General features: G+C 36.3%; 1 protein-coding gene across 2 annotated transcripts; it reads right to left on the reverse strand.

Annotated features, from left to right (window-relative positions):
* Positions 1-3,936: 3,936 nt before the first annotated feature.
* On the reverse strand, positions 3,937-23,752 carry Prpf38a (pre-mRNA processing factor 38A). Of its 2 annotated transcripts, none has more exons than XM_076841301.2 (10): positions 23,479-23,752; positions 22,100-22,259; positions 20,704-20,825; positions 18,345-18,430; positions 14,698-14,808; positions 6,871-6,983; positions 6,210-6,236; positions 6,005-6,102; positions 5,308-5,356; positions 3,937-4,326 (listed from the first exon to the last, which is right to left on the reverse strand). In XM_076841301.2, exons 1-10 carry the CDS (start codon positions 23,606-23,608, stop codon positions 4,284-4,286), a joined length of 939 nt encoding a protein of 312 aa, XP_076697416.1. In that variant the 5' UTR covers positions 23,609-23,752; the 3' UTR covers positions 3,937-4,283. The 2 variants fall into 2 exon arrangements, with proteins under 2 accessions (XP_076697416.1, XP_076697415.1); XM_076841300.2 differs by having other exon boundaries at positions 6,005-6,114.
* Positions 23,753-24,437: the final 685 nt, after the last annotated feature.

Here is a 24,437-nt window from a genome sequence, read left to right on the forward strand (position 1 = left end):
CCATCAAACAGAAACAAGTATTAGTACCTTGTAAGTTTCATTCATTCTAGCCATCTCAGAGATATGTACAATTTTACAAAAGTAGGTTTATATATCATATTTAGCAAACATAGCAAATTAATTTCACCTGAATTTAATAGAATGAAAACAAATATGAAACTGAAGAAATGTTCAGCTAAACCCCTCCTCCCCATAAGAGTTTAATTCTAAATGATTCCTCTTAAAATTAAGGACAATTATGGAAAACAGTGAAGAGGCTGGTGTTTTTCTTTTTGGGATTTGAGGGTACCAGGGATTGAACTCAGGGGCACTCAACCACTGAGCCACATCCCAGCCCTACTTTGCATTTTAATTAGAGACAGGGTCTCACTGAATTGCTTAGTGCCTTGCTATTGTTGAGGCTGGCTTTGAACTTGAGATCCTCCTACCTCAGCTACTGGGATTACAGGTGTGCACCACTGTGCCCAGTCCTATATGATAGATGAAACCAGCAAACTTGAGTTTCTTTACTTCTGTTTATTATGTCTACATAGGACCATGTTCATATTGATTTGAACCTTATAATCATTTCTTTTGTTTAAAAGTTTCTAAAATGTTTATTATTACTCCTTTTATAGCCTTCTCTTCTTGTTTGGTTAAATTTTATTACCAGGCATTTTTTTTTCTCCCAAAGTTCACCACTGTATACTTTTATTACATACTTGAGAATATTTATTCCCTTTATAAATTTTTTTGGGGGTGGGTACTGGGGATTGAACCTAAGGGTGCTTTACCACTGAGCTATATCTCTAGTCCTCTTTTACTTAAAAAAAAAAAAAAAAAAAAAGTAAAATTTTGTTTTGTTTTCGGAAACAGGGTCTAAGTTGCTGAGGTTCGCCTCAAATTTGTAATCCTACCTTAGCCTGGGATTACAGGCGTATGCCACAACACCCAGCATATTGACTTTATAGTTTAAGGAAATTTTGGCAAAATATGAAATTCTTGACACAAAATTTTTCTCAAGACTTTGGAGCCTTCTGCTTTACTGCATTCCATAAGTTTGTTACATGAGCTCAGACCATCTTGCTCCATCCCTGTTATTTGATTTCTCAGCTTAGATCCTAACATAATTTCTTGTTTTTTTAATTCATCAGGATATATTTTATTTCCTTTGTTTGTTTTCTATATGCCTTGTTTTATTTTTTTAGAGACAGGCTCTTGCTGTTGCCCAGGCTGGCTTCAAGTGATTCTCTTGCTTCAGCCTACAGAGTAGTTCGGATCAAAGGCATGCACCAATGCATCTAACTGTATTTTGTGGTGTGTAATGAGACTTTATTTATAAAATTTTAACTTTTTAAAGCCCCACCCATCTTATTTTCCATTTATGTTTTAATCTTTTTTTTTTTTTTTTTTTTGAGCCTATATACTTTTTTTTTGTACTAGGGAATTGAACCCAGATATACTCTTAACACTGAGCCACAACCCCCGCACCCCCCCCCTCCCTTCTTTGTTTTTTAGAGACAGTGTTTCTCCAAGTTACTCAGTCTGGCCTTGGACTTGGGATCCTCTTGCCTCAGCCTCCAGAGTTACTATGATTTCAGTGTATACATTGTGTGTGGAAATTTTACTTTTAACCTTCTTGAGGGGAGTGACAGCCATCTGTGATCATTCTTTCTTGATCAATGCATATTTATTGAATAACAGGAAAGATTAGTGGAATGGGCTTGAAGTTGGGTTGTTAAATTGGAACCTTCTCATCAGCCATTATTTCCTTTGTCCCTGGGAACACATCTCCCTTCATTTCTTAGCATTAAGAAGTCCTTGTGCCCAGTAGTAATTAAGACACTATTTCAAATTGTAGAAAGTGATGCTGAACATGCATTTTGCATAAGGAGTAAGAATTCTTTCCTAAAATTTGTTTCAGTACAAAGTATACATATGTACAAAAAGTAAGTTGTGAAATACATTTAATATAGATTGTAGCAAAAAAATTTTAACACTACAATTCTGATTTATCAAAATGATCTTGAAAGATATGTTCAACATATCCAGCTCACATCTCTTTTTTTATTAAATAATAGGGATGCCTTGCTCTGTGCTATAAAGTTGTCATGCTGCCCCAATTTTGGTCCAAAGTCATCATATGTTTAAATAACTGTGCGTTTAACATTTACATTTGGGGAGGTTTTATTAAAAATTTGTGAGGATTTTACTTTAGTATAAAAACACCAGTGTCCCCAGTAAAATATGTGGGTGCGTATATTAGCCTTCTTAAAAAATTATATTGGGACAGGGTCTAACTAAGTTGACCAGGGATGATACTCCTGGCCTCAACCTTCATGGCTAGTATTAAATTTTTATTTAATAATATACTCATAATGACTTGGTTGGTCCCTGGGCCTTTCCTTTTTACCTGCCTCACCTTATACAGAAATAACTGCTAGGAGTCTGTAATAGCCTTAAGTAGAGGTGCTTATAGTTGTATCATAAGGCATAACAGCTCTCGGGGACAACTTTCATTCAGGTGTTGTCATGAAAGGAATCACTTAAGAATATGAAAGACTTATATTGCTGTATAAGTCCTTCAGTTCAATAGTGAGCAACAGAAATGTTTATCCTATGACTAGATGACTTTCCAAGAAGCTGGATCCTATAAGGCAAGCTGGTCTTCAAAATTCCTCCTGGTACTAGAACTGTAGGAAGTCACTTAATCATTTTTAAGGACAGGTAAGTACAGATAAAAGGGACTTTTGTTTGTTTTTTAGTTGTAGGTGCACACACATTTTTTATGGTGCTGAGGATCGAATCCAGTGTCTCACACATGAGGGGCAAGTGCTCTGCCATTGAGCTATAACCCCAGCCTCTAAACTTCTGTAGCAAAGATTCTAATACTCTGTTGACCATCAGGGCCAATGGGGACATTTAAAAGTCCTTACTTTGCTTCTGTGTCCTTAGACTCTTAGCTTTTTTGACCTACTCTCTTCTAATTCTTCTTTGTGAATAATTCACTTGTTTTATATAGGTGACTTGTACTTCTTTGTCAATAATGATGGTGTTGCCTATGGTGCTGTTGTTTGTTCATCTTTTACCTACATGCACACCCTGGGCAATCAATTTCATCTACGTCTTCTGCAATTACATAAACATCAATTGTAGACTAGATCACTATGCTGAACTGTATCCCTATTTCTAAACCATCCGGAATTTATGTAGTTACTGCACACCATAACTGCCTCAAATTAAACTTGTTAAATTGAATGCATCATTTTCATTATCACCTTGATTTATCCTCATTCTCTGCCCTTCTAAAAAGCTGTCTTCCTACTGTACTTTCTTTTAAAAATATTTTTTAGTTTTTATTTTTATTTATTTGTATGTGGTGCTGAGAATCGAGCCCAATGCCTCACACATGCCAGGCAAGCACACTACCATTGAGCCACAACCCTAGCCCCTTGACTTTTTAATTGCACAACTGTTGAGCAACTTGGGTCAAAACCATGATTGTTACTACTTTGCTCTCCATCAAATCTTTTCCAGTTCTTTAGACCTACTGCTACTGAATAGTACTTGTAGAATAAAGGCTAAGGATCTGAACCTGGAATTCACGGCTTATGGGGAGCAACAAAGTGGTACTATATAGGAATGTGCTGTATAAAGCGTGTCAAGTGCTACTGTTGAACTGTTTGATGAAAACGGCTTGAATGATCCAGATAAAATATTATGTCTGAATGTATTCTAATCCTGCAAAAGTGTGGCTCACCAGTCAATTTTCAGGTTTATTACCACTTTCTACCGCTGGGAAAAAAGTTACTATATTTTTACTGATTTATCCTCGATTCCCTGCCCTTCAATCATTTTTCCTTTATTAAAGAAGGAAAGGTATATATCCCAGGACTCTCAAAGCAGTTCTAACCACCAAGCAAACCAAAAACTAAACAACAACAACAAAAAAAGGGCAAATGTCTATGTCGGGTTTAATAACAAAAAAGAAAAGGGTTGCTCATCAGATGGCCAGATCCTTTCTCATTCATATTCCCAACCCCCAGATCCTTTCCTAGCCTCATAAGTTTGAATACAGTTATAGTTATTAGTTGGGTCAAAAACTGACATGAAGAAACATCATCCCTCAAAGACATGGATTACAGTTCAAAAAAGGAGGCAAAATTCAGCACCTTTTTCATACCAAAAAAAAAAAAGTAGAAAAACTTGATAAGAAAAAACTAAATTACTCTTAAAGCTGCCTGGAAAGCAGATCTTAATTCTTCCACATGAGTAGATACCCTCATAATCAAAAGCTGAGTTCACTACTCATTCCCTCTCCGGCTCTTCTTGTGGCTTTTCTTAGACCTGAAATGGCAATATATATAAATTATTAATTAGGCAGCGAAGGATTTGTGAGAAAGTCCATGATATGGTTGACAATGATAAGGATGGAGATGACACCTAATACTCATTAAATGTGTGGGTTAAATTGTGTGTGTGTGTGTCTGTCTGTATGTCTCAGAGCAACAGAGTTGGGCATTATTATCCAATTTTACCATTGAAGAAATGAACTCTTTCAAAAGAGATTAAAAGTACATAGGTTTCTAATAAAAGCTGAACAAATGAAAGTGAAAGTTGGTGCTTTAGTACAATTCACAGTAGCTAAACTGTGGAACCCACCTAGATGAATGGATAAAGAAAATATGGTATATATACACAATGGAATATTACTCAGCAATAAAAGAATCATGGCATTTGCATGTAAATAGATGAAGTTGGAGAATATAATGCTTTAAGTGAAGTTAGCCAATCCCCAAATGCCAAATGCTTTTCTCTGATATAAGGATCCTGATTCATAGTAGGGTTGGGAGGGGGAGTATGGGAAGATTAGATGGAACTCTAGATAGGGCAAAAGCAGGTGAGAGGGAAAGGAAGAGGGCATGGGGGTTAAAAAAAAAGATGGTAGAATGAGATGGATACCATTACCCTAAGTACATGTATGAAGACACAAATGGTGTGAATACACTTTGTATACAACCATAGATATGAAAAATTGAGCTTTATATGTGTAATATGAATTGTGGTAATACATTCCACTGTCATATATAATTTTTTTTTTAAAAAAAGTTGGTACTTTAAAACCTAAGTCTACTGAGACCATAACTCATTTGTTATCCAAAGCCATAATCTTACAAAGAAAAACACAGAGTGCAAAAGAGGTATAATTCTAGTAATTCTGAGGGCAAAAGGCCTACTTTGTCTTATAATGAGAAATTCTCATTATCCTCATCAAAACAAGGAAATTTTAGGTCTAGCTCATTTGTAATTGGGACTTTCTACCCATACCTTTCAGGAGATTTTGAATGGCTCCTATGTCTGTGACTTCGGTGATGACCTGGAGAAGAAAAGTCATTGGATAAGTCAGGTTCTATCCTTTTATTCTTAAACTGGTATACTCATCTCCCCCGATTCTTCCCATTAGCTCAACACTCTTTTGGCTTATGCTAGGGACCCCTCTTGTTGGTAATACTTCTTTGAATTGGTGTGTGTGTATTAGTACTAATGAAACCACTTCATATACCTTCAGAGCTTTATGGCTAATTTCACAAACACCATGTTGGGTTTCTACCACTACTATAATTTAAGATGGAAAATACTGGCCAGGAACAGTGGTGCATGCCTGTAACCCCAGTGACTCAGGAGGATCTCAAGTTTGAGACCAACTTTGGGAGGTTCCATGCCACCTTCAGAAACTTAACAAGAGACCTTGTCTCAAAATAGAAAGGGCTAAGAAAGTAGTTCTCTGGTAAAGCACCCCTAGTAAAGAACCCCTGGGTTCAATCCCCAGTGCCACAAAACAAAAAAACCTGAAGCCCATTATCATATTAGCAAAGACTCAAGATGTGAACCCTAATTTTCAGATTCTACATCCATTTATTTTTCTGTTAAGCAACAGTGAGGCATTCCTATATTGTAAGAGATAACAAAGAAATCAAAGAGGCATAGTTTAAGACACGCAACACCAAGGCCCAAATTCTATTACCTGGAGACTTGGAGCGAGATCTGTGTCGTCGATCGCGGGACCTGCTCCGGTGACGTCTTGGACTCTTGCTCCGATGCCTTTCTCGGCGGGGTGAGGGGCTGTTGAAAAGACTGGTCAACCCACCAGATCTGTTTGACAATATACACACAACACCAACAACCCCTCCCCAAACCCTCTCCTTCATCAAAATTGATTGAAAGCCTACCTTCGTCTTTTGGGAGATCGACTCCGCCTACAAAGAGGAGGAAGAGAGCCTAGGTTAGTGTACTGGATGTTGAGTGCAAGAATAGCTCCAGTTCTTTTTTGGGCAAGTACTAGGGATTGAACCTAGTGGTCCAGATTCATATTCTTTACCTTTCTCTGTATCCATGTCTTGTCATGTAACTTGTAGCACCCGCTCACTCTTAACTCTAGCTTTGTCAATGGGATATTTGCAAATGTGATACAAGCAGATACTGGAAGAATATCTGCAGGAATGAATTTGTTTGCTCTTAATTTTCCAACTGTCACTGAGATCATAGCTAACTTAGCCTGCTGGAGGATGAGACATAGAGAAGTTACCCTAGCCATCCTTGCTAAGGTCTATCTTGTATCAGTAAACAACTGATCAAAAAACAAATGAGAAACATAACTTATAGTCTAAACACTGCATATATGAGGCCACTTACATCACTGAGAAATAAAAACTAAAGAAACATTTTTTATCTGTGAGTGAGGTTTTGGAGTGATCATTTTGTAATAATAGATCATTAAGACATCAGGCAAACATTTCTCCATAAACTAGCATTTTTCTTTTCCTACAATCTAAACTCCTAGGGTATAATCTTCAAAATTTCCCTTGAAAAGGTCAAGGACTAGAGCCTTACCTTCTGGGAGACCGACTCCTACTCCTCCTATAGCGCAATGTTGGAGAGCGACGGGGCTTGTCCAAGTCTCTGTAGCTTCTGCGGCGGTGGTCAGGTGATGGTACTCTTTCCAACTGGAAACGAGATAGATGGGTAAGTGATGGCCACAGGCTTATTACAGACAGCTGTCTAGTAATACTGATTATTCTCTCCTCCCATCCTGTCCCAAGTCTATCTCTAAGTGACTATACAACACAATAATTTGACTACTTGCAGGAATAACCCTAAAGACAAAAAAGAACTACCAGAAAATAGTTTTCAATAATCCCATTATTATTCCTAGTTAGTATTATTATTCTGGGACTGTGTGAGTATAATAAGAAATAATTAACAAGTTGGATTTTCCACATACAAGAAAACAGAGATATAAGATCAACAATGTTAAATACAAAGTATTTTAATATTAAAAAAAAAAAAAGATTCCTCTAGTTCTGCCAAATTTAAAGGCCTAGCAACACCAATTAACCTGGTAGCAATGACCACTTATAGTGCCTAGACTGCGGTATCTGAATACTATTTACTATTAAAAGAAACCAAGAACTTCTGGGAGAAATGGTTAATTCCAGGTCTGGGGCATAGTATACAAAATGTGACTGGAACGTTTTGTTATGTGAGAAACCAAGGATGGTATGTGTAAAAGACTTCTGTGAACTGGGTGCAGTGGTACATGCCTACAATCCCAGCAACTCAGAATGCTGAGGCAGGATGATGACAAGTTTGAGGCCAGCCTCAGAAAATTAACAAGACTGTGTCTCCAAATAAAAAATGAAAAAGGGCTGGGGATGTAGTTCAGTGGTAGACTATCCCTGGGTTCAATCCCTAGTACCACCCCCACCCCCCAAAAAAAGACTTCTGTGAAAGTATTAATAAAACCTCAGGAGTTAAGTTGAAGAGGCCTCTATGGGCCAAAGATGGGAAAATTTGAGCATAAATGTAGATAGTGATGAATGAAAATACCACATCTGCTTAAATCCAGGAGCTCAAAATATTACCAAGGACAAACAAGCATCATCTATGTAAGGCACTAGAGAACCAAATTCATTATTTTAAACTGGTAAAGGAAAAGTTAAATTTTATTTATCTTGCCTTGTCTATGAAAAACTAAATGTTCATTTGGGGGTATTTTCTTTACAGGAGGATTTCAGATTAAAATGCTGAAAAAATGGAAAATTAGAATATATCACCATTTTACAACACCTAATGGATCTAGGCATTGATCCTAACATCAAAAAAGGTGAGACAATTCCAGAGACTTGGGAGGCTGAAGATGGAGGATGGACTGCATGTTTGAGGCCAGCTGTAGCAATTTAGCAAGACCCTCTCTCTCTCAGAATAAACAAAAAATGAAACAAGACAGACTTTTTGCTTATGAAATAATGCTGCTCCACTTCAAAGGAGATAAAACCCCCAAATCTGATTAAGCCTCAAGATTTAATAACTAATGGGAATGATACAAAGGGCACAGGAAAATGTTAATAACATCACAGATAAAAATCAGAAAAACAGACTGTAAATTTGTGTAGGATAAATGACCTGATAATAATATCAAAAATGTACGATAAAACAGTGAAAGATGGAACTTACAGATTTAAACACACTTTAAGAGTCATAAAAACCAACTATGATGGGGATGGGGCTGGGGCTGAGCGGTGGCACAGTTGCCTGGCATGTGTGAAGCAGAGGACTTGATTCTCAACATGGTGTATAAATAAAAGGTCTATCAACAACTAAAAAAAATAAAATAAAAAAAACAACAACTATGATGTATGGACACTGAACACTTACTCAGTTAAACTATTAAAAAATACAGGATAGGACTGGGGTTGTGCTCAGTGGTAGAGCACTACACTAGCATGTGCAAGGCGTTGGGTTTGATCCTCAGAACCTCAGTAAGTAAATAAAATAAAGGTATTGTGTCCAATTACAACTAAAAAAAAGCATTTTAAAAAAACACAGGATAGGGGCTGGGGATGTGGCTCAAGTGGTAACGCACTCGCCTGGCATACGTCAGATGCTGGGTTCGATCCTCAACACCACATAAAATAAAGATATTGTGTCCACTGAAAACTAAAAAAACAAAAAACAAAAAACCACAGGATAGGGGCTGGGGATGTGGTTCAAGTGGTAGCACGCTCGCCTAGCATGCCTGAGGCACTGGGTTCATTTCTCAGTACCACATAAAAACAATAAAGATATGTGTCCACCTAAAAAAAATAAATAGGATAGCTGGGGAAATGCAAACTTTGAATACTTGATGATATTGTTGATTTGCAGGAGGGAATGATGATGGATGGTATCATGGTTTTGCTTAAGATGGGAGCCTCTATCTTTTCTAAAATAGTATGAACTCATGATGTTTGTGATGTACTTCAAAAAAATTGGTATGGGGTAACTGAGTTGGAACACAGAGGAAAGAAAATTGGTTATGACTGATTATGGCTAAAAGCTGAGTAATGAGTATATGGAGGTATATTTTCTCTACTTCAGCATGTCATTGAAATTTTCCATTAAGAAAAAAGAATGTCTACTTTTGATTCATCTCCCACAGAAGAGCACCTCAGCCCTGTAATGCTTTTAATTTGTGGAAGAATGCCCTGCGTTTTGCACTTACTTTACAGGAAGCCTAGGGCCTCAGGGATATGTTTCCATTTGCACTGACTGTTTCAATACATAAGCCAGCATTTCTACTTTTTCTACTGCTTTTTGTGTATTTTTAATACTGAAGTAACTTCCAGCCATAGCAAGGTGGCCAGCCTGGACTGTATGTATTATCTTCTGAGATAGTGCACTCAATCTTTTTCCTATAAACCCTAATAATTTTAGCATGTACTTATTTTCTACACACATTACATGTAAAGTTTAGAACACACAATTAATGTTATTATAGAAACACTTATAAACCTGCTATTTTTACTGGAACATATTAAATTTGCAGACAATCCTAGAGAGGTTACATGTCTTTATAGGAGTTAACCTACAAGACAGGGTTCACATTTCTATTCTGCTCTCCACAGCATATTAAATTACTGCCTATTTTCTAAGTTTATACCTAGCTCAGTGATGGTAGAGCACTTGTCTAGAATATGTGAGGCCCTGGGTTCAATCCTAGTACTGCAAAAAAAAAAAAAAAAAAAATTTTAATTAAATTTAATTTTAGGCTCAAGACATAGCTCAGTACTAGAACACTTGCTTAGCATGCACAAGGTCATGAGTGGAATCCCTAGAACTGTTTAAAAAAAAAAAAAAAAGTTATGCCAAATGATCCATACCATCTAAGTTTCTGTAAGTATACTCTGATGATGATTGTATAATAAAATTGAACAATGATGTTCTCAGAACATATGCTTATCCATTTGCAAAAATGACTGCAAATCATTTTTGGAGGAAAAATTTCCACCTTCAGTTTATCACCAGAGCAACCTCATCAACAAGTTTAAGCATGAAACATCAGTAATCATATGAGAAGGTGAGATGTTATGACCAAGAGTCAGCAGTAGCAACAGACAGAAGTAACACCTCCAAGAGTGACACTGAATTATCAGGTAGAAAACATGAGTTATGTATGATATGTATAAGTAATTAAAGGCACAATCAGAACAACTAACGAGATGTTTAGGAAAAAACAAGTGAACTGGGAAGAATACCTGAAGAAATTAAGCAGAATATATGACTGAAATAAGATGGAAAGTTACAAGATGGACCAAATAAGAACTTACATATTTCTAATGGAACCCCTTAAAGAGAGAATGGAGAGACAATAGACAAGATCAAGGACCTTAATACCCTAGAGCTGATGAAAAACAGCTGGAAAGCAAAATGAGAACAAACACCAAATGAAGTAATCAATAAAAGGAAACTTGAGTCAGATCATAATAAAACTACAAAATAACAAAGAGAAGATCTTAAAGCTGTCAGGAGGGAAAATATCACAGATTACTCTTAAAAAAAAAAAAACTAATTAGAATGAAAGCAGAGCATTCATAGTTGATAATGGTTGCCAGAGGATTGAACAGTATTTTAAAAGTGCTGTGGGAAAAAACTGTCAATCTAGAATTGTGTACTAATAAAAAATGTCTTTTAAGAATGACAGTGAAATAATCATTTACAGGTAACCAGAATTTGCTAGGAAAATACCCATACGAATAGAAATTCTTAAGAATTACAGAGGAAGGAAGAAGATAAATAAAAAGTGTCAGAGATGCAAAAGGGATGAAAGAATAAACATCTATAGACACTAACAAACATGGTCTATAAAAAAATAAATTGTGGAGTTTAAAAAGTATTAAATCCTGGGAAAAACATGTAAATTGAGAACAATATTGATGGTTGTAAAAAGAGTTGGTTTTATGGTTCTTGGATTTTTTTTTGGAATGGGGTATGGATGAGTAGGATTTAAGATAGAGCTTAATCTTAGGTTTTTTTTTTTTTTTTTAGTTGTAGTTGGACACAGTATCTTTATTTTATATATTTATTTTTATGTGGTGCTGAGGATCGAACCCAGGGCCTTGCATGTGCTAGATGAGCACTCTACCGCTGAGCCACAATCCCAGCCCTTAATCTTAGATTTTAAGTATACATGTAAAATTTCAAGAGTAATCACAAGTGAGGATGTAAATTCCAAACAGGCAAAATGAAAAAAAAGTAGAACAGAGAAAAACTAAACATATAAGACTCTAAGAAGAATAAAACAAACAGGATAAGAAGATTAAAAAAAAGCATATCTGTTGCAATTGTAATAAAGTTAGTAGTCTTCTAACTAACTCAATAGTAAGAAACAGACTGTCAAGACTGGATGAAGATATATGTAAAAACAGATAAATTCCTAGAAAAATATTATTTAGCAAAGCTGATTCTATTAGGAAAAGAAACCCTTAATTTTCCTGTAACTATTATAGGTATTAATGCAATAACTAAAATTCTTTCCATAAAGAAAATACCAGACCGAGCTTTATGAATGAATTTTATCAAAACTTTATGGCAGATCATTTCAATCTTTAGTAACTTCTTTTAGATAATTAAAAAAAGAGGGACTGAGTCCCAACATATTTATAAAGCCAACATAATTTTTATAACAAACCTGCAACAGGACATCATGAGAAAGGAAAATTATGGGCTGCTGTCATTTATAAACAAAGATACAAGTATCCTAAATAAAATGGTAATGAATCTAATCCAACAGTATATAAAAGATAGTAAACTTGCAAGGCACAGTGGCACATGCCTATAATCCCAGCAGTTAAGGAGGCTGAGGCAGGAGGACTGCAAAGTTCATAGCCAGCCTGGGCAATTCAGTGAAAGCCTGTCTCAAATTAAAACAATAAACAGTTGAATATCAGAAGTTTGCTACTTTAATGGTAAGATTTTCACTAATATCTGTAGAGCTTACCTCTATATCTGGAGTCTATAGTGCTCACTGCCACATACACTCAACTTTATAGAAGAATGTCCATTTACATAGCTAGATCAAGTGTTAAAAAATCCATGTGGGATGATGGGCTGTAACACAATGGTGGAGTATGTGCTTAGCATATGTCAGGTCTTGAGTTCAACTGCCAGTACAAAATGAATGAGTAAGTAAACATATCTGCTCTCATCTAGAAAAAAAAAGGTTGGTGGTAGAGAGTCCCTGGGTTTAATCCCCAGTAATCCCCTCTTCCTACAATTTTTTTTTTTGTAACAGGGATTGAACTCAAGAGGCACTCAACCACTGAGCCACATCCCCAGCCCTATTTTGTATTTTATTTAGAGACAGGGTCTTACTGAGTTGCTTAGCAACTCACTGTTGCTGAGGCTGGCTTTGAACTCCTGATCCTCCTGTCTCAGCCTCCCCAACCACTGGGATTACAAGTGTGCACCACCAGGCCTAGTCCCCGATTTTTTTTTTTTAAAGATAAAAATCCAAGTTGAGTTTATTGAAAGGTAAATTATCAAGTCTATAAACCACACTTATCTCAATGGATTAAAAACTACATAAGTTTTACCTAAGGAAAAGTAGGTAACAAAATATTCCTACTCATGATAAAAACTCATAAGAAAGCAGGAAAAGAAAATAATTCCTTTATCAAAAAAAAAAAAAAAAAATCTGGTGCTGGAAATTGAACTCAGTTCATCTTCAATGACAGGTAGACACTCTATCACTGAGCCACAACCCCCGACCACAACTATAATTCTTAAAAAGCATTCCCTTTAAAATTAGGAACAAAGATGTCTTTTGCTACTTCTATTCAACAACTACATAAGATGTCCAAAGACATGAATATTAGGAAAAAACCAAACTGTATTATTTCAGATAATGATTGTTCATTCATTTAGAATTCCCAACAAGATCTACAAATTTAGTCATATGCATAAATTAACTGCATATCCACATATGATATAGTTTGTAGACTATTCTGTATTTTACAAAGATGAAAAGTTAGTGTATTTCACATGATGCTTTATTACAATAGACACAGTAAAAATTTTAAAGCCAAAAGAAAAAAAGTAGATGAGAGTAAATCCTTAAAAAGCCCTCTTTTACGATAGCAACAAAAACAGAAGAGGATGTAGGAAGATATACAAGAACTATATGCAAGAAATTATGAAAGTTTACACATAAAACTTCTTAGAAGCCATTAAAGAGGTAAATAAATGGAAAGGTATACCATGTTCATGGATATCATAAAGATATCATTTTCATTTTCCCCCAAAATTCAATTACAGATTCAATGTAATTTTAATCAAAATCCTGGCCAGCTTCTTTTAAACTCAGTAAGTTGATGCTATCATGTACATAATAGAACAATGGCCAAATAATAGCAAAGATGCTTCTGAAAGAGGCACTTGCTCTTCTAAACATCAAGAATTCTTATGAAGCTAAAAAATCAGAATAGTGTAGTACTTGCACAAAATGGCTAGCGGAATAGAGTGTTACCCGAAACAGGCCCACACACATACACAACTGAACTTTGACAAAGATAAGAATGCAGATGAGTTGGGAAATGGAATTATAAAAAACCATAGGACCACTAGTTATTCATATTGAGGAAAAATAATTATATTGCTACTTCACCATACACACAAAAATCAGGTTAACATTTTCTACTTTCTTCTAGTCTTTTTCAATACATATATATTATTATAATTATCACAAGAATTTCAGATTTTTCTATTTTAATGTAAGCATTTCCACATATCATACACTTTTAAAAATAACTTAGACTAATAGTTTTATGAACTGATATCATCATTTATCTGACTGCTTAACAGCTTTTCAGCATTTTAAATGATTGAAAGAATGACTGCAATAGGCACTCTTTTCCACTAAACTAGGCTTATTGCTTAGAACAGGTTCAACTCTCCCAAGTTTTTATTTTAATAGGTACATTTATCAGGCAATTAACATACACCAATACTAAGAGCTTTATATATATATAATCTACTCATTGAATACTCATATAACAATTTTGAGAAAAAAAGATTACTATTCTCACTTCCAGTTTTTAAGAAAACTAAGGTTATGTAATTTACACATGATTATACCACTAGTAGGAGGCTGTGGGTAGCGTAGTTCAGTGGTAGATTATGTCCTTAGCCTGTGCAAGGCCAGGGTTCAATCCCCAGCATCAAAAACAAATTTTAAAAAAGAACATTAAGGTTACACCTATAATAAATAGCAAAGCTATGAATCAAGGATTTATACTTTCAAAATGAGGCATTTCCTTTTTTATTAAAAACTGAAGCCTGAAAACAAAACACAAAAAGCTCATTTCCACCCTTTCCCAACCCTTAAATTCTTGTAAGTCTTACCTTCTCATCTTCTTCCTCCTCCTCCTCACTGGACTCCACATCATCCATGTCCTCTTCTAGAGCACTAACTCGAGGTTCCAGTTGCTCAGCTTCCTCTAGCACATAGCGTTTCTACAGAGAACATAAAAAAGGGATCACTGCCATCTTCTCTGTCCTGAGGCCCCAACACTGCATTTCTTGAATTGTCAGAAAAGTATGGTAACTGTACCTCAGACAGTTCAGATTTTCCTAAGGAGTTTAATACATCTGGAGTCTATACACTCTTTTTAAGTTACCCTACAATCATAAATACAAAGCTGAGGGGAACAAACTTTTACCTTATACTGTTATGTCACTAAAATATCAGTATATGTATAATCAAATATGGGAGCTTTATATACACATAAAATCCAAGGGCTGGGTCTAGGATTGTAACTCAGTGGTAGAGCACTTACCTAGCATGCATGAGGCACCAAGTCAATCCTCAGCACTGCACAGAAATAAAACAAAGGTATTGTGTCCATCAACAACTTAAATTTAAAAAATCCAAGGGCCAATAAGTTTATGGCTGAGACTGTGTTGGGTATTATTTCCAAAAGAAGAGGCCTAGTCTTAGAATAACACCAAATGTTCATCAGACCCAAGATCCAGGAAGCTGTTGAGATTCTTCATGCATTTTGAATTGGGTCTAAGCAAACAGTTCATTTCCTGGTTCCATTTTCTTTTGGGATATGGCTTAGCAGTGACTAAGAACCTGAGAGGCAAAGTAAGTTCAGGACTGACTGAGTGATAAGACCCCTTACCATTTTCTTGTTCAAAGGAAATAAAGAATGTTGGATGATTTAGATGGGTAGCTGTAGATAAGTAGTATTATCTGTATGCTATCTAGCTCTCACTCATCTTCTATCAAAATTCTATGAAATCAATATATCACTTCTTAGAGTCTGTGTTTGGTGGAATGAGAATTCAAAGCAACTCCTTGCAAATGTCAGGGTGCACCTAACAAAAGTTCATCAGGAAGCTGGGCATGATGGTGCACACCTATAATCTCAGTTACTCTGGAGGTTGAGGCAGAAGAATTGCAAGTTCCAGGCCAGCATCAAGCAACTTAGCCAGACCCTAAGTAATTTAGAGAGACCCTGTTTCAAAATAATTAAAAGGGGGCTAGGGACATGGCTCAGTGGTTAAGTGGTTCAGTCCCTAGTATCAAAACAAAACAAAAACAAATGAAACAAACCAAAAAACTCAACTGGAGCTGGGCCACTGTGGGTGCACACCTATAATCCCAGCTGATTATGAGGCCGAAACGGAGGATTACAAATTCAAGGCCAGCTTAGGCAACATCTTTGAGACCCTCATCTCAAGAGAGGAAAAAAAAAAGTTAAAAGCTGTAGTTTGCTTGAGAAGAATAGAATCAGGTCAAAAGATAGTCCTGGATTTTTTTTTTTTTGGTACTGGGCATTGAACCCAGGACCTGGCATATGCTAGGCAAGTGCTCTCCCCGCTGAGCTATACCCCTACCCTACAAAAGGCTTAAGAATTACTTTAATCAGGACACATAGAGGCACATACCAGAGCACACCTCTTGGTAATATGTTAACATTTATAAGTCACATTTCAATTTCCCTCCTCAGTTCCTTTCCAAGTTGTTTTGGATATTCTAAGTCCCTTGTACTTCATATAAATTTTTGAATTAGTTTGTCAAGTTCTACAAGTTTACTAAGATTTTGATTGAGATTGCATTGAATAAATTTGGGAGAACTGACAATATTAAATTATTGTACAAGATATAATATCAATGTGATACATATGGTATCCAATTTTCTTTTCTTACTTTATCATGGTGTGAAAGTAAAATGCACTCAGTAGGCACTGCACTTTGAATTATCATCTATTACCAAGCTACTGAATTGCAGTACATACTTCTTCTTTTTTTTTTACCTAAGGCTTTTATTTTATTACATCTAAAGAGCTCTACATAATCGGGTAACATCAATTTGTAAAGAATTTTTTCCAATGCATGTAATAAATATTTTCACTTTTAAACAACTGACACTGGTGTACATACTTCTTGATTCTGAGCTGTGGCAGTAAGCAAAAGCTCCCAGTCATGTGATCACATCAGTAAACAATCGGTAGTCTATAGTATAATGTGCTATCTCATTTTCTGAACACAGATATTTAAAAAATTATACAAGTAGGCTTTGTATTAGATGATTTTGCTCAAATCCAGGCTAATGTAAGTAAGTGTTCTAATAGGCTATGCTAAGCTAAAATATTTAGTAGGTTAGGTGTAATAAGTACATTTTCAACTTAAAATAGGTTTATTGGGAGTAACCCTATCACAAGTTGAGGAACATCTGTATATCTCTCCATTTATTTATGTCTTCTTTAATTGCTCTCAGTAATGCTAAACTATTTTGTAGTATTAAGTGTATAACTCTTGCTTCTCTTTTGACAAAATATTCTTATTTTATATTTTTATGCTGCTATAAATGTTCTTTTTAATAAGATTTCAAATTCTAATTGTTCATTGCCAGTGTATAGACCTACAATTGATTTTTATATACTGAGCTTGTATTCCCTAATTATGCATGAACAAGTAAATGGCTATACACAATGGAGTGCTACTCAGCAATAACATGTAACAAATCAATGCATATGCTTAACATGGATGAATCTCAAGATATTTATGCTGAATGAAAAAATAATGTTTTATGTTTCAAAACATGAAGTAATCTATAACAATAGCACATCAACAGGGCTAAGTGAGAGGAGCGGAAGGAAGGGATTCACTATCTTGATTGTGGCAATAGTTTCATGTGGGTATGCATGTATTAAAACTTATCAAATTTTATAATTTAAAATATAGTTTATTGTGTGTCAGTTATACTACAAACAAGTCACTTTAAAAGCCTTATTTCAAAGGAAGTCTCCCTACTCGAGCTCCATTTATAACCTAGAGGAGAAAGGAGCTATCTGGGTTAGAATATATGGGGTTTTTCAATATCTGCATAACAAAATTTAAAGACCACTTTCTTCATTTTATAGACAGAAATTAGGACTAGGTGCTATAAGTAATCAGGCATAACAACACAGAAACTTAAAGTTAGATCTTCTAACTTCCTGTCATCTCTCTACGCATTCTCTTTCCCTTAGGTTACCTACCATATTTTCCCTCGGAATTTTGCAAAAGCAGTTTTAAAATCATATGCGAAAGTAGTTTTAAAATCATAAAACACAATCCTAAAGGGTGTTCATGGATAATCTTCTATTAGTAGAGCAAGGTGGCAGAATGATGAAAGGGGGAAATTTAAGGAATTAAGGCCTCAACTCCCATCACCTAGCCCTCTTTAATCTGTTTTATAGTCTGGCTTTTTACATGAATTGAAAAAAGCTGCTCACAAAGTGTAAAAATCACTACCTGGGCTACAATATCCTTGATATGACATTCTAAAGAAGAACACTTCCCTATGCTAACTTTTAATGCACCACCTTTCAAACACTTTGTTCCCTCTCACTCCCTATCCTCTTTTTCATAGATATAAAATCTTATTAAGAGGACCCCCCAAACCCGGGGCTTCAGTATTTTAATATGTATGTGTGATTGTCTATCTGCCTATCTTAGAGAGGAAGGGTGACCCTGATAACAGATTTCTGTCTCTTACCTGTAGCCGGGGCAAAATGATATCACAGACTCTCTCACTGTGCAACAATTCATCAATAAATTCATCAACATGCATCAGTTCAAACTCTGAAAGAAAAAAAATCATTAGCTCAAGCAACCTGGAAATAAAGAGATTTAGATAATGTTATGGTTTGGATATGAAGTGTTTCCTAAAGATTCATGGTTTGAAGACTTGGTCCACAATGCAGCAATATTCAGAGGTGGGGCTTTTGGGAAGTGATTGAGGTCTCTGATCTCATCAGTGGATAAATTCACTGATAATGAACTCACTGGGAGACAAAACCTAGTTGGAAGAAGTAGCTCATTTAGTGGAGTGCCCTGGAAGGATATTTCTTGTCTACAGACTCTTTCTCTGCTTTCTGGCTATCATGAGCTGAGCAGCTTTCCTCTGTCATAACCTTCTGTTCTGTTCTGTCTTGCCTCAGGACCAAAGCAATGGAGCACACTGACCATGGACTGAAATCTCTGAAATTGTGATCCAAAATAAATCTTTCTTTTTTTGTTTAAATCAAGTATTTTGGCCACTGAGATAAAAAGCTGACCAACACAGATAACAACATCAAAAAAAAAACAAAGCCCCAAAAGAATTATAATATTTATTTTATGAGGCTATCTATGTGCCAAGCCTATTTGGAAGTAAGGGCTTACGGGATAAATGAAGTTGTCACAATTAGCAAGAAAGATGAAACAAAAAGTCTTGAATTATGTAGGTGTGATCTTGAACATATTGTCTAACTCAAGGTAATTTTAATAGATCATACAATTCAAATTTAATTTCTCATTCAAATTTAATTTCTCATGAACCCACAATGTTCCTAAACATAGAACATGTATCTTATTTGCCACATGAAGTAACAGCTTTTCATATCTTCCATAGTACAGTTCCATGGTTCTCAATCACAGGTAATTTTGCACAACCCATCACTTACATACAAGGAGTGCTCCTTTCATCTAGTGGGAAGTGGCCAGGGATACTGTAATGCAGAAGACAACCCCCATAGCAAGAATTATCTAGCCCAAAATATCCACAGGTTGAGAAATCCTGTCTTAACAAAATACAAGCAAATTAACCCCACAATGGCAATTCCATGTCCATCTTGTTCACCATGTTATTTCTAGTATACAATACAGCACCTGCCATGTCACTGGTACTTGTCCAATGAATAAACTAATAAGTTAATAAAAGTTTAAAGGGCATCCTTAATCCCAAAATCCAAAATATGATACGTAAATGTTTCAGATTTTAGAACATTTCAGATTTCTGGATTAGAAATGTTCAATTGGTAAAGTTTATGCAAATGTTCCAAAATCTGAAAAACTCTGAAATCTCAAACATTCTGGTCTTGAGTCGTTGGTGATAAGGGATACTTAACCTATACCAAATTATACTTCTACTGTTAATACATGTAGAAGAGAAAGGCAAATGTTACTATCTTTTGTTATGACACTAGTGACAAAATGTTTTGGTTGCTTCGCTCCAGAGTCTTCCTTACTTTAGAAAGTATCTCTTTATAAAAGGTATAGAGTTGCCCCTTTGTATATATTTATTGTTTTCCAATAGGATTCTTACGTAAGTAAGAATACACTGGGGCTGGGGTTGTGGCTCAGTGGTAGAGTGCTTGCCTAGCACATGCGAGGCCCTGGGTTCAATTCTCAGCACCACATATGAATAGAAGATACTGAATTTAACAACAAAATAAGTACACATAGCCAGGAATGTGGGTTCCGGAAAAAAGTTAGTCATCTGGGTTGAAATTCTGATTTTTATAATTTACTAATTCTATGACAACAAGCAATAAATAAATGTCTATTGACAACTAAACCAAGTATTAAAAAATAAAAGAATACACTTAGTCTATATACTACATGTGAAGTACAGTTCTAGAGAAGATGTACTATAAGGAAAACTTACTTTATCTGGGAGTGCTAGGGCAATTTTTTTATGGAAAAGCCATTCTGGAGCTAGATCTTGTAAGATGGAGCACATGTGGAAGGAGTACAAGATGCAAAGCAGGGATTAGCTTAAGATGCAGACAGAAAGGGAAGCAGACAAGGACAGACTGATAAGGCCAACTGGAAGCTAATAGAATGAATAGTCCCCATGAGAGAGATGAAAGACCTGATAGAAGAAGATAACAATGTAATGAAGAGGAGTTCTCAGAATATGTAACAATGTAAGAATAGAAATACTGGTGAAATAAAAGCTCCTTTAAGAATGCCAGCACCACATAAAACTAAATAAACAAAATAAAGGTATTGTGTCAATCTACACCTAAAGTATATATATATATACATATATATAAATAAATAACAGTCTAGAGATTTGGCATTATACTTACCCCCATTTCTGTTCTGGCTCTTGATTTTTCGATAGTCGTTGTACAAAGGCTCCAAGTACTTGTAGCAATCAATTGCAGTACCTGTCAGTCTCATGTAAAGTGCCCCCAACATGCGGACATACCTGACAGAGACATAACAGTGAAGCAACAGGCCAACCTAAGAAGTTCCTAAGTTTTACAACTGGCTTTTCTCATGATAGCATTGTATAAGTGTGTCCTTTTTTCTCTTTGGCAGACAAAAAGCTATTATTAGGTAGTATAGAGCAAACACCTCTAAAACATGGAGACATGAATTCAAGTTTCCTTACTATCAATTAACTAGATGTGGAAACTTGGTTCATGTTGTTCAACTTTCTCAGATATATCATCTGTGAAACAAGGTTAAAATCTAGTTACTTTCATAGGTTTATTCTGAGAATCAAAGAAGATACTGAATTTAACAACAGAGTAAGTACACATAGCCAGGAATGTGGATTCTGGAAAAAAGTTAGTCATCTGGGTTGAAATTCTGATTGTATAATTTACTAATTCTGTGACAACGGGCAAGGTATTTGTTTGTTTTCTTAATCCTTATAAAATAGAGACAATGCTATCAAATTTACTGACTTGTATATTAAATAAGAAATGCAAGTAAAGTGCTAAGCATAGCACACAGCATACAGTAAGTGCCTAACTAAATTTAGCTATTTTCTAGTTGTTAATGTTTTGTAAGATTTCTTCCTTTTCTCTATCACCTATATATCTAATTTCTCACTCACATCTTAAATAACTAACAGACGTCTGAAATCCATCTATTTCTTTATGAGAAGCAGAATTGTACATTTGTTTGTAAATTCCTTTATGATAGGTAATAATAAAGAGCAGTTCACATTTTTTTAGTTGTTTACCATGCAACAGATACTGTGTTGATATGCATGTACTATCTTCTTTAAATCACTCTCCTATAAATCCTATGAGTAGGTATTATTGACCACATTTTCCAGATTATAAAAAGCCTAGAAAATTAAGGAATGCCTTCAAAGTCACAATTACTCAGTAACAAAGTCTGCATAGGAGTCCAGATACAACACCTCTTAACTATCACCCTATGTTGTTTTCTCTGCCCCTGAATATCTATACCTTCCAACGTATTAGGCAATTGGTTCTGCTTAAGAAATATTCAGTTAATGTGCAAAACTGGCAGGGGTGATGGGGAGCTTACTGAGAAAGTAAAGAAGGTTAATATAATATGCAAAATACAAATTCAGGGCAAAAATCTAGAGTGGAACTCTCTATGCAAATGGGAAACATCATGTTCACCCAACTTAACTAAAGCCTCACTTTGAACCTTTTAATTGAAATTGAATATAATTTGAATATAAATTGAAGCTTTTATGTTAGTCAAAACTGCACTTACTTGAAGTCTTCATTTTTTATAAATTCCACAATGATATCCTTTTCAGGTTGAATCTGAAGCATCTTCAAGGTTAAACACAAAAAGGGAGTTGGTTTTATGTTTCCACCATAGACGCCACCCACAAACCGTAACTCCATGGCTTTATCTACTACAAGTTCAGCTAAAAAAAAAAAAGAAAGAAAGAAAGAAAAATAATCAGAGTGACATCCCAAAATATTAGGCCTTAAGTTTTTCTTCTTGGAGATGAAAATAGTTCAAGGTTTGTAGCTTCTACATAGTCACCAAGAATTCAATATTAGGGGTCTAGTGTTGTAGCTCAGTGGTCCATTGCTTGCCTAGCAAGTGTGAGGCACTGGGTTTGGTCCTAAGCACCACATAAAAATAAAGGCGTTGTGTCCATCTACAAATGAAAAAAACTTAAATAAATAAAACAAATTTAAAAAATAAAATTAAAAAAGAATCTAATATTAAGAAAACAAGTGCAGATTAGTAATAGTAATAATAATCACAACAGCTAATACAAACTGAAGGTTACTATAAGCTAGGTACTCTGCTAAGCACTTCATATTACCTCATTTAATCTTTTGTGTGTGTGTGTGGGAGCAGTACTGGGGATCCAAATCAAGGCCACACACATGCTAGGCAAGTGCTCTATCCCAGTCCTTTTTTCCTTTGATTTTGAGGCATGGTCTAGCTAAATTAGTTGCCCAGGCTGGCCTCTAACTTGCCATCTTCCTGCTTCAGCCCCCTGAGTCAATGGGACTACAAGGTATGTACCACTGCCCCTGGCTCATTTAATCTTTACAACAAACCGATTAAGTTCCAGCATTGTCCCTATTTCCGTGTAAGAAAAATGAGGGCTAAGAAAGGTTAAGTGACTTACTTGCTCAAGGCCCACAGCCAGTGCCACAGTACAAAGATTTAATGCCAGAATTAAAAAAAAAAAAAAAAAAGATTTGAAGACCACCTAGAAGACTTCTCTCAAGAGGACGCGAACATGGAAATACTAGAACTGACGAAGATTTAAGGACAGTCAAGACTATGGGTTTTGGGCATGGAGACGTTCGTTTAAGACCTGTGGGAAGTTATGTCAAAGAATTATATCTGGGCTCCTTGAGTTTAAAACTATTTGTAACCCAGGAGGCTATCGTGAAATATGGAACGACTCAACTAAGACGCCTTTCAGAATAAAATAAGATCCCATCAGATTCATTAGTGTCCTCAATGCTCAAGACTAGTCAAGACACACAACAGGCGCTTTTCCTGGATGACTGACATACACCTCTCCGGTACCACCTCCAGAGTTGGTCCTACTGGCACCGAGTCTGGAGAAACGGGCCACAAGACAGTCCAGAGGGGATCCGCGCGCTCTTGCTCACCGGTAAGTCCAAAACACTCTTCTTTCCAGTACTTAGATTCATAGATTCGTGTCCGAATGATCTTCTCCACTAAATATTGAGGGTTGGTTCCATGGATGCTATGTGCATCCTTTACTGTACGGTTCGCCATTTTAGAATGCGTTTAGTTCTATTTCCGTCGGGTCCTTTAATGCGTCACATCCGGTTTAAAAAAATTGAAAGGGACGGAGAAAGGTGAACGAAATCTCTTTAAACTGCTTAGGCGACGATCTCGGAACCGGAAACGGCTGCTTGATGAAACTTTTCCGTGTAATGCGCGCCGATCGAATCAATGATGGCTGCGGCACGTTGGCGGATATTCGTCATGCGCCCCTTAGGTGGGCGGAGCTCACTGACGCCGAGCTACGGCGATAGCGTGGGGGCGGGGTCATGCCGTTTGGCGCGAAATTTTCTTTTCTTGTGCTTCTTTGGGTTCCAATCCAGGACCAACTTTGGCTACGCGTCCGGCCTGTGGCTGTAAAGGAGGAATCCAGGTGGTGCAGGTCAGAGCTGCTGCAAAGCCCGGAGCTCCCAGAGTACGGGAGGTGAGAAGCAGAGGGCTTGCGACTAGCCCCAGGAAACTTTAGCGCCCGGTGAATGTGGCGGCCTGGGGGACAGGTGAGTGACCTCAGCTTCGAACTATGTGTGTTCTTTGCAGACTCACTCATTGATTCATTCATCAGACATGCACCGAAAGCCGGTTCAGTGCCCAGGCACTTTTTTAATCTTGCTAGGAGTGACCCTGTTTCCCACGTCCCCTTTCCTAAAAGGGTTCTTGCTCTGCCAGGGAGTAAGAATTTGCAGCGGGGAAGCCAGAAACCTACACCTGAGAAGCGTGTGCATTCTACCCTCAGTTATCCCAGACTCTCAGAAATGGTCTGAACCTTTACTTCCATCTGCGTTTCCTCGCATCATCTCCTTCTTGAGCCATAGTGTAGCAA

The sequence above is a fragment of the Callospermophilus lateralis genome, chromosome 7 (assembly GCF_048772815.1).
Source record: "Callospermophilus lateralis isolate mCalLat2 chromosome 7, mCalLat2.hap1, whole genome shotgun sequence".
Classification (NCBI taxonomy): Eukaryota; Metazoa; Chordata; class Mammalia; order Rodentia; family Sciuridae; genus Callospermophilus; species Callospermophilus lateralis.

Coding starts and splice junctions, on each gene's coding strand:
- Prpf38a (XM_076841300.2), bottom strand. CDS start 23,608: ATGGCGAACCGTACAGTAAAGGATGCACATAGCATCCATGGAACCAAC. Junction 14,809..18,344: donor TCATTTTGCCCCGGCTACAG/GTAAGAGACAGA, acceptor TGTTCTCTGTAG/AAACGCTATGTGCTAGAGGA. Junction 6,984..14,697: donor AGGAGGAAGAAGATGAGAAG/GTAAGACTTACA, acceptor TCTCGTTTCCAG/TTGGAAAGAGTACCATCACC.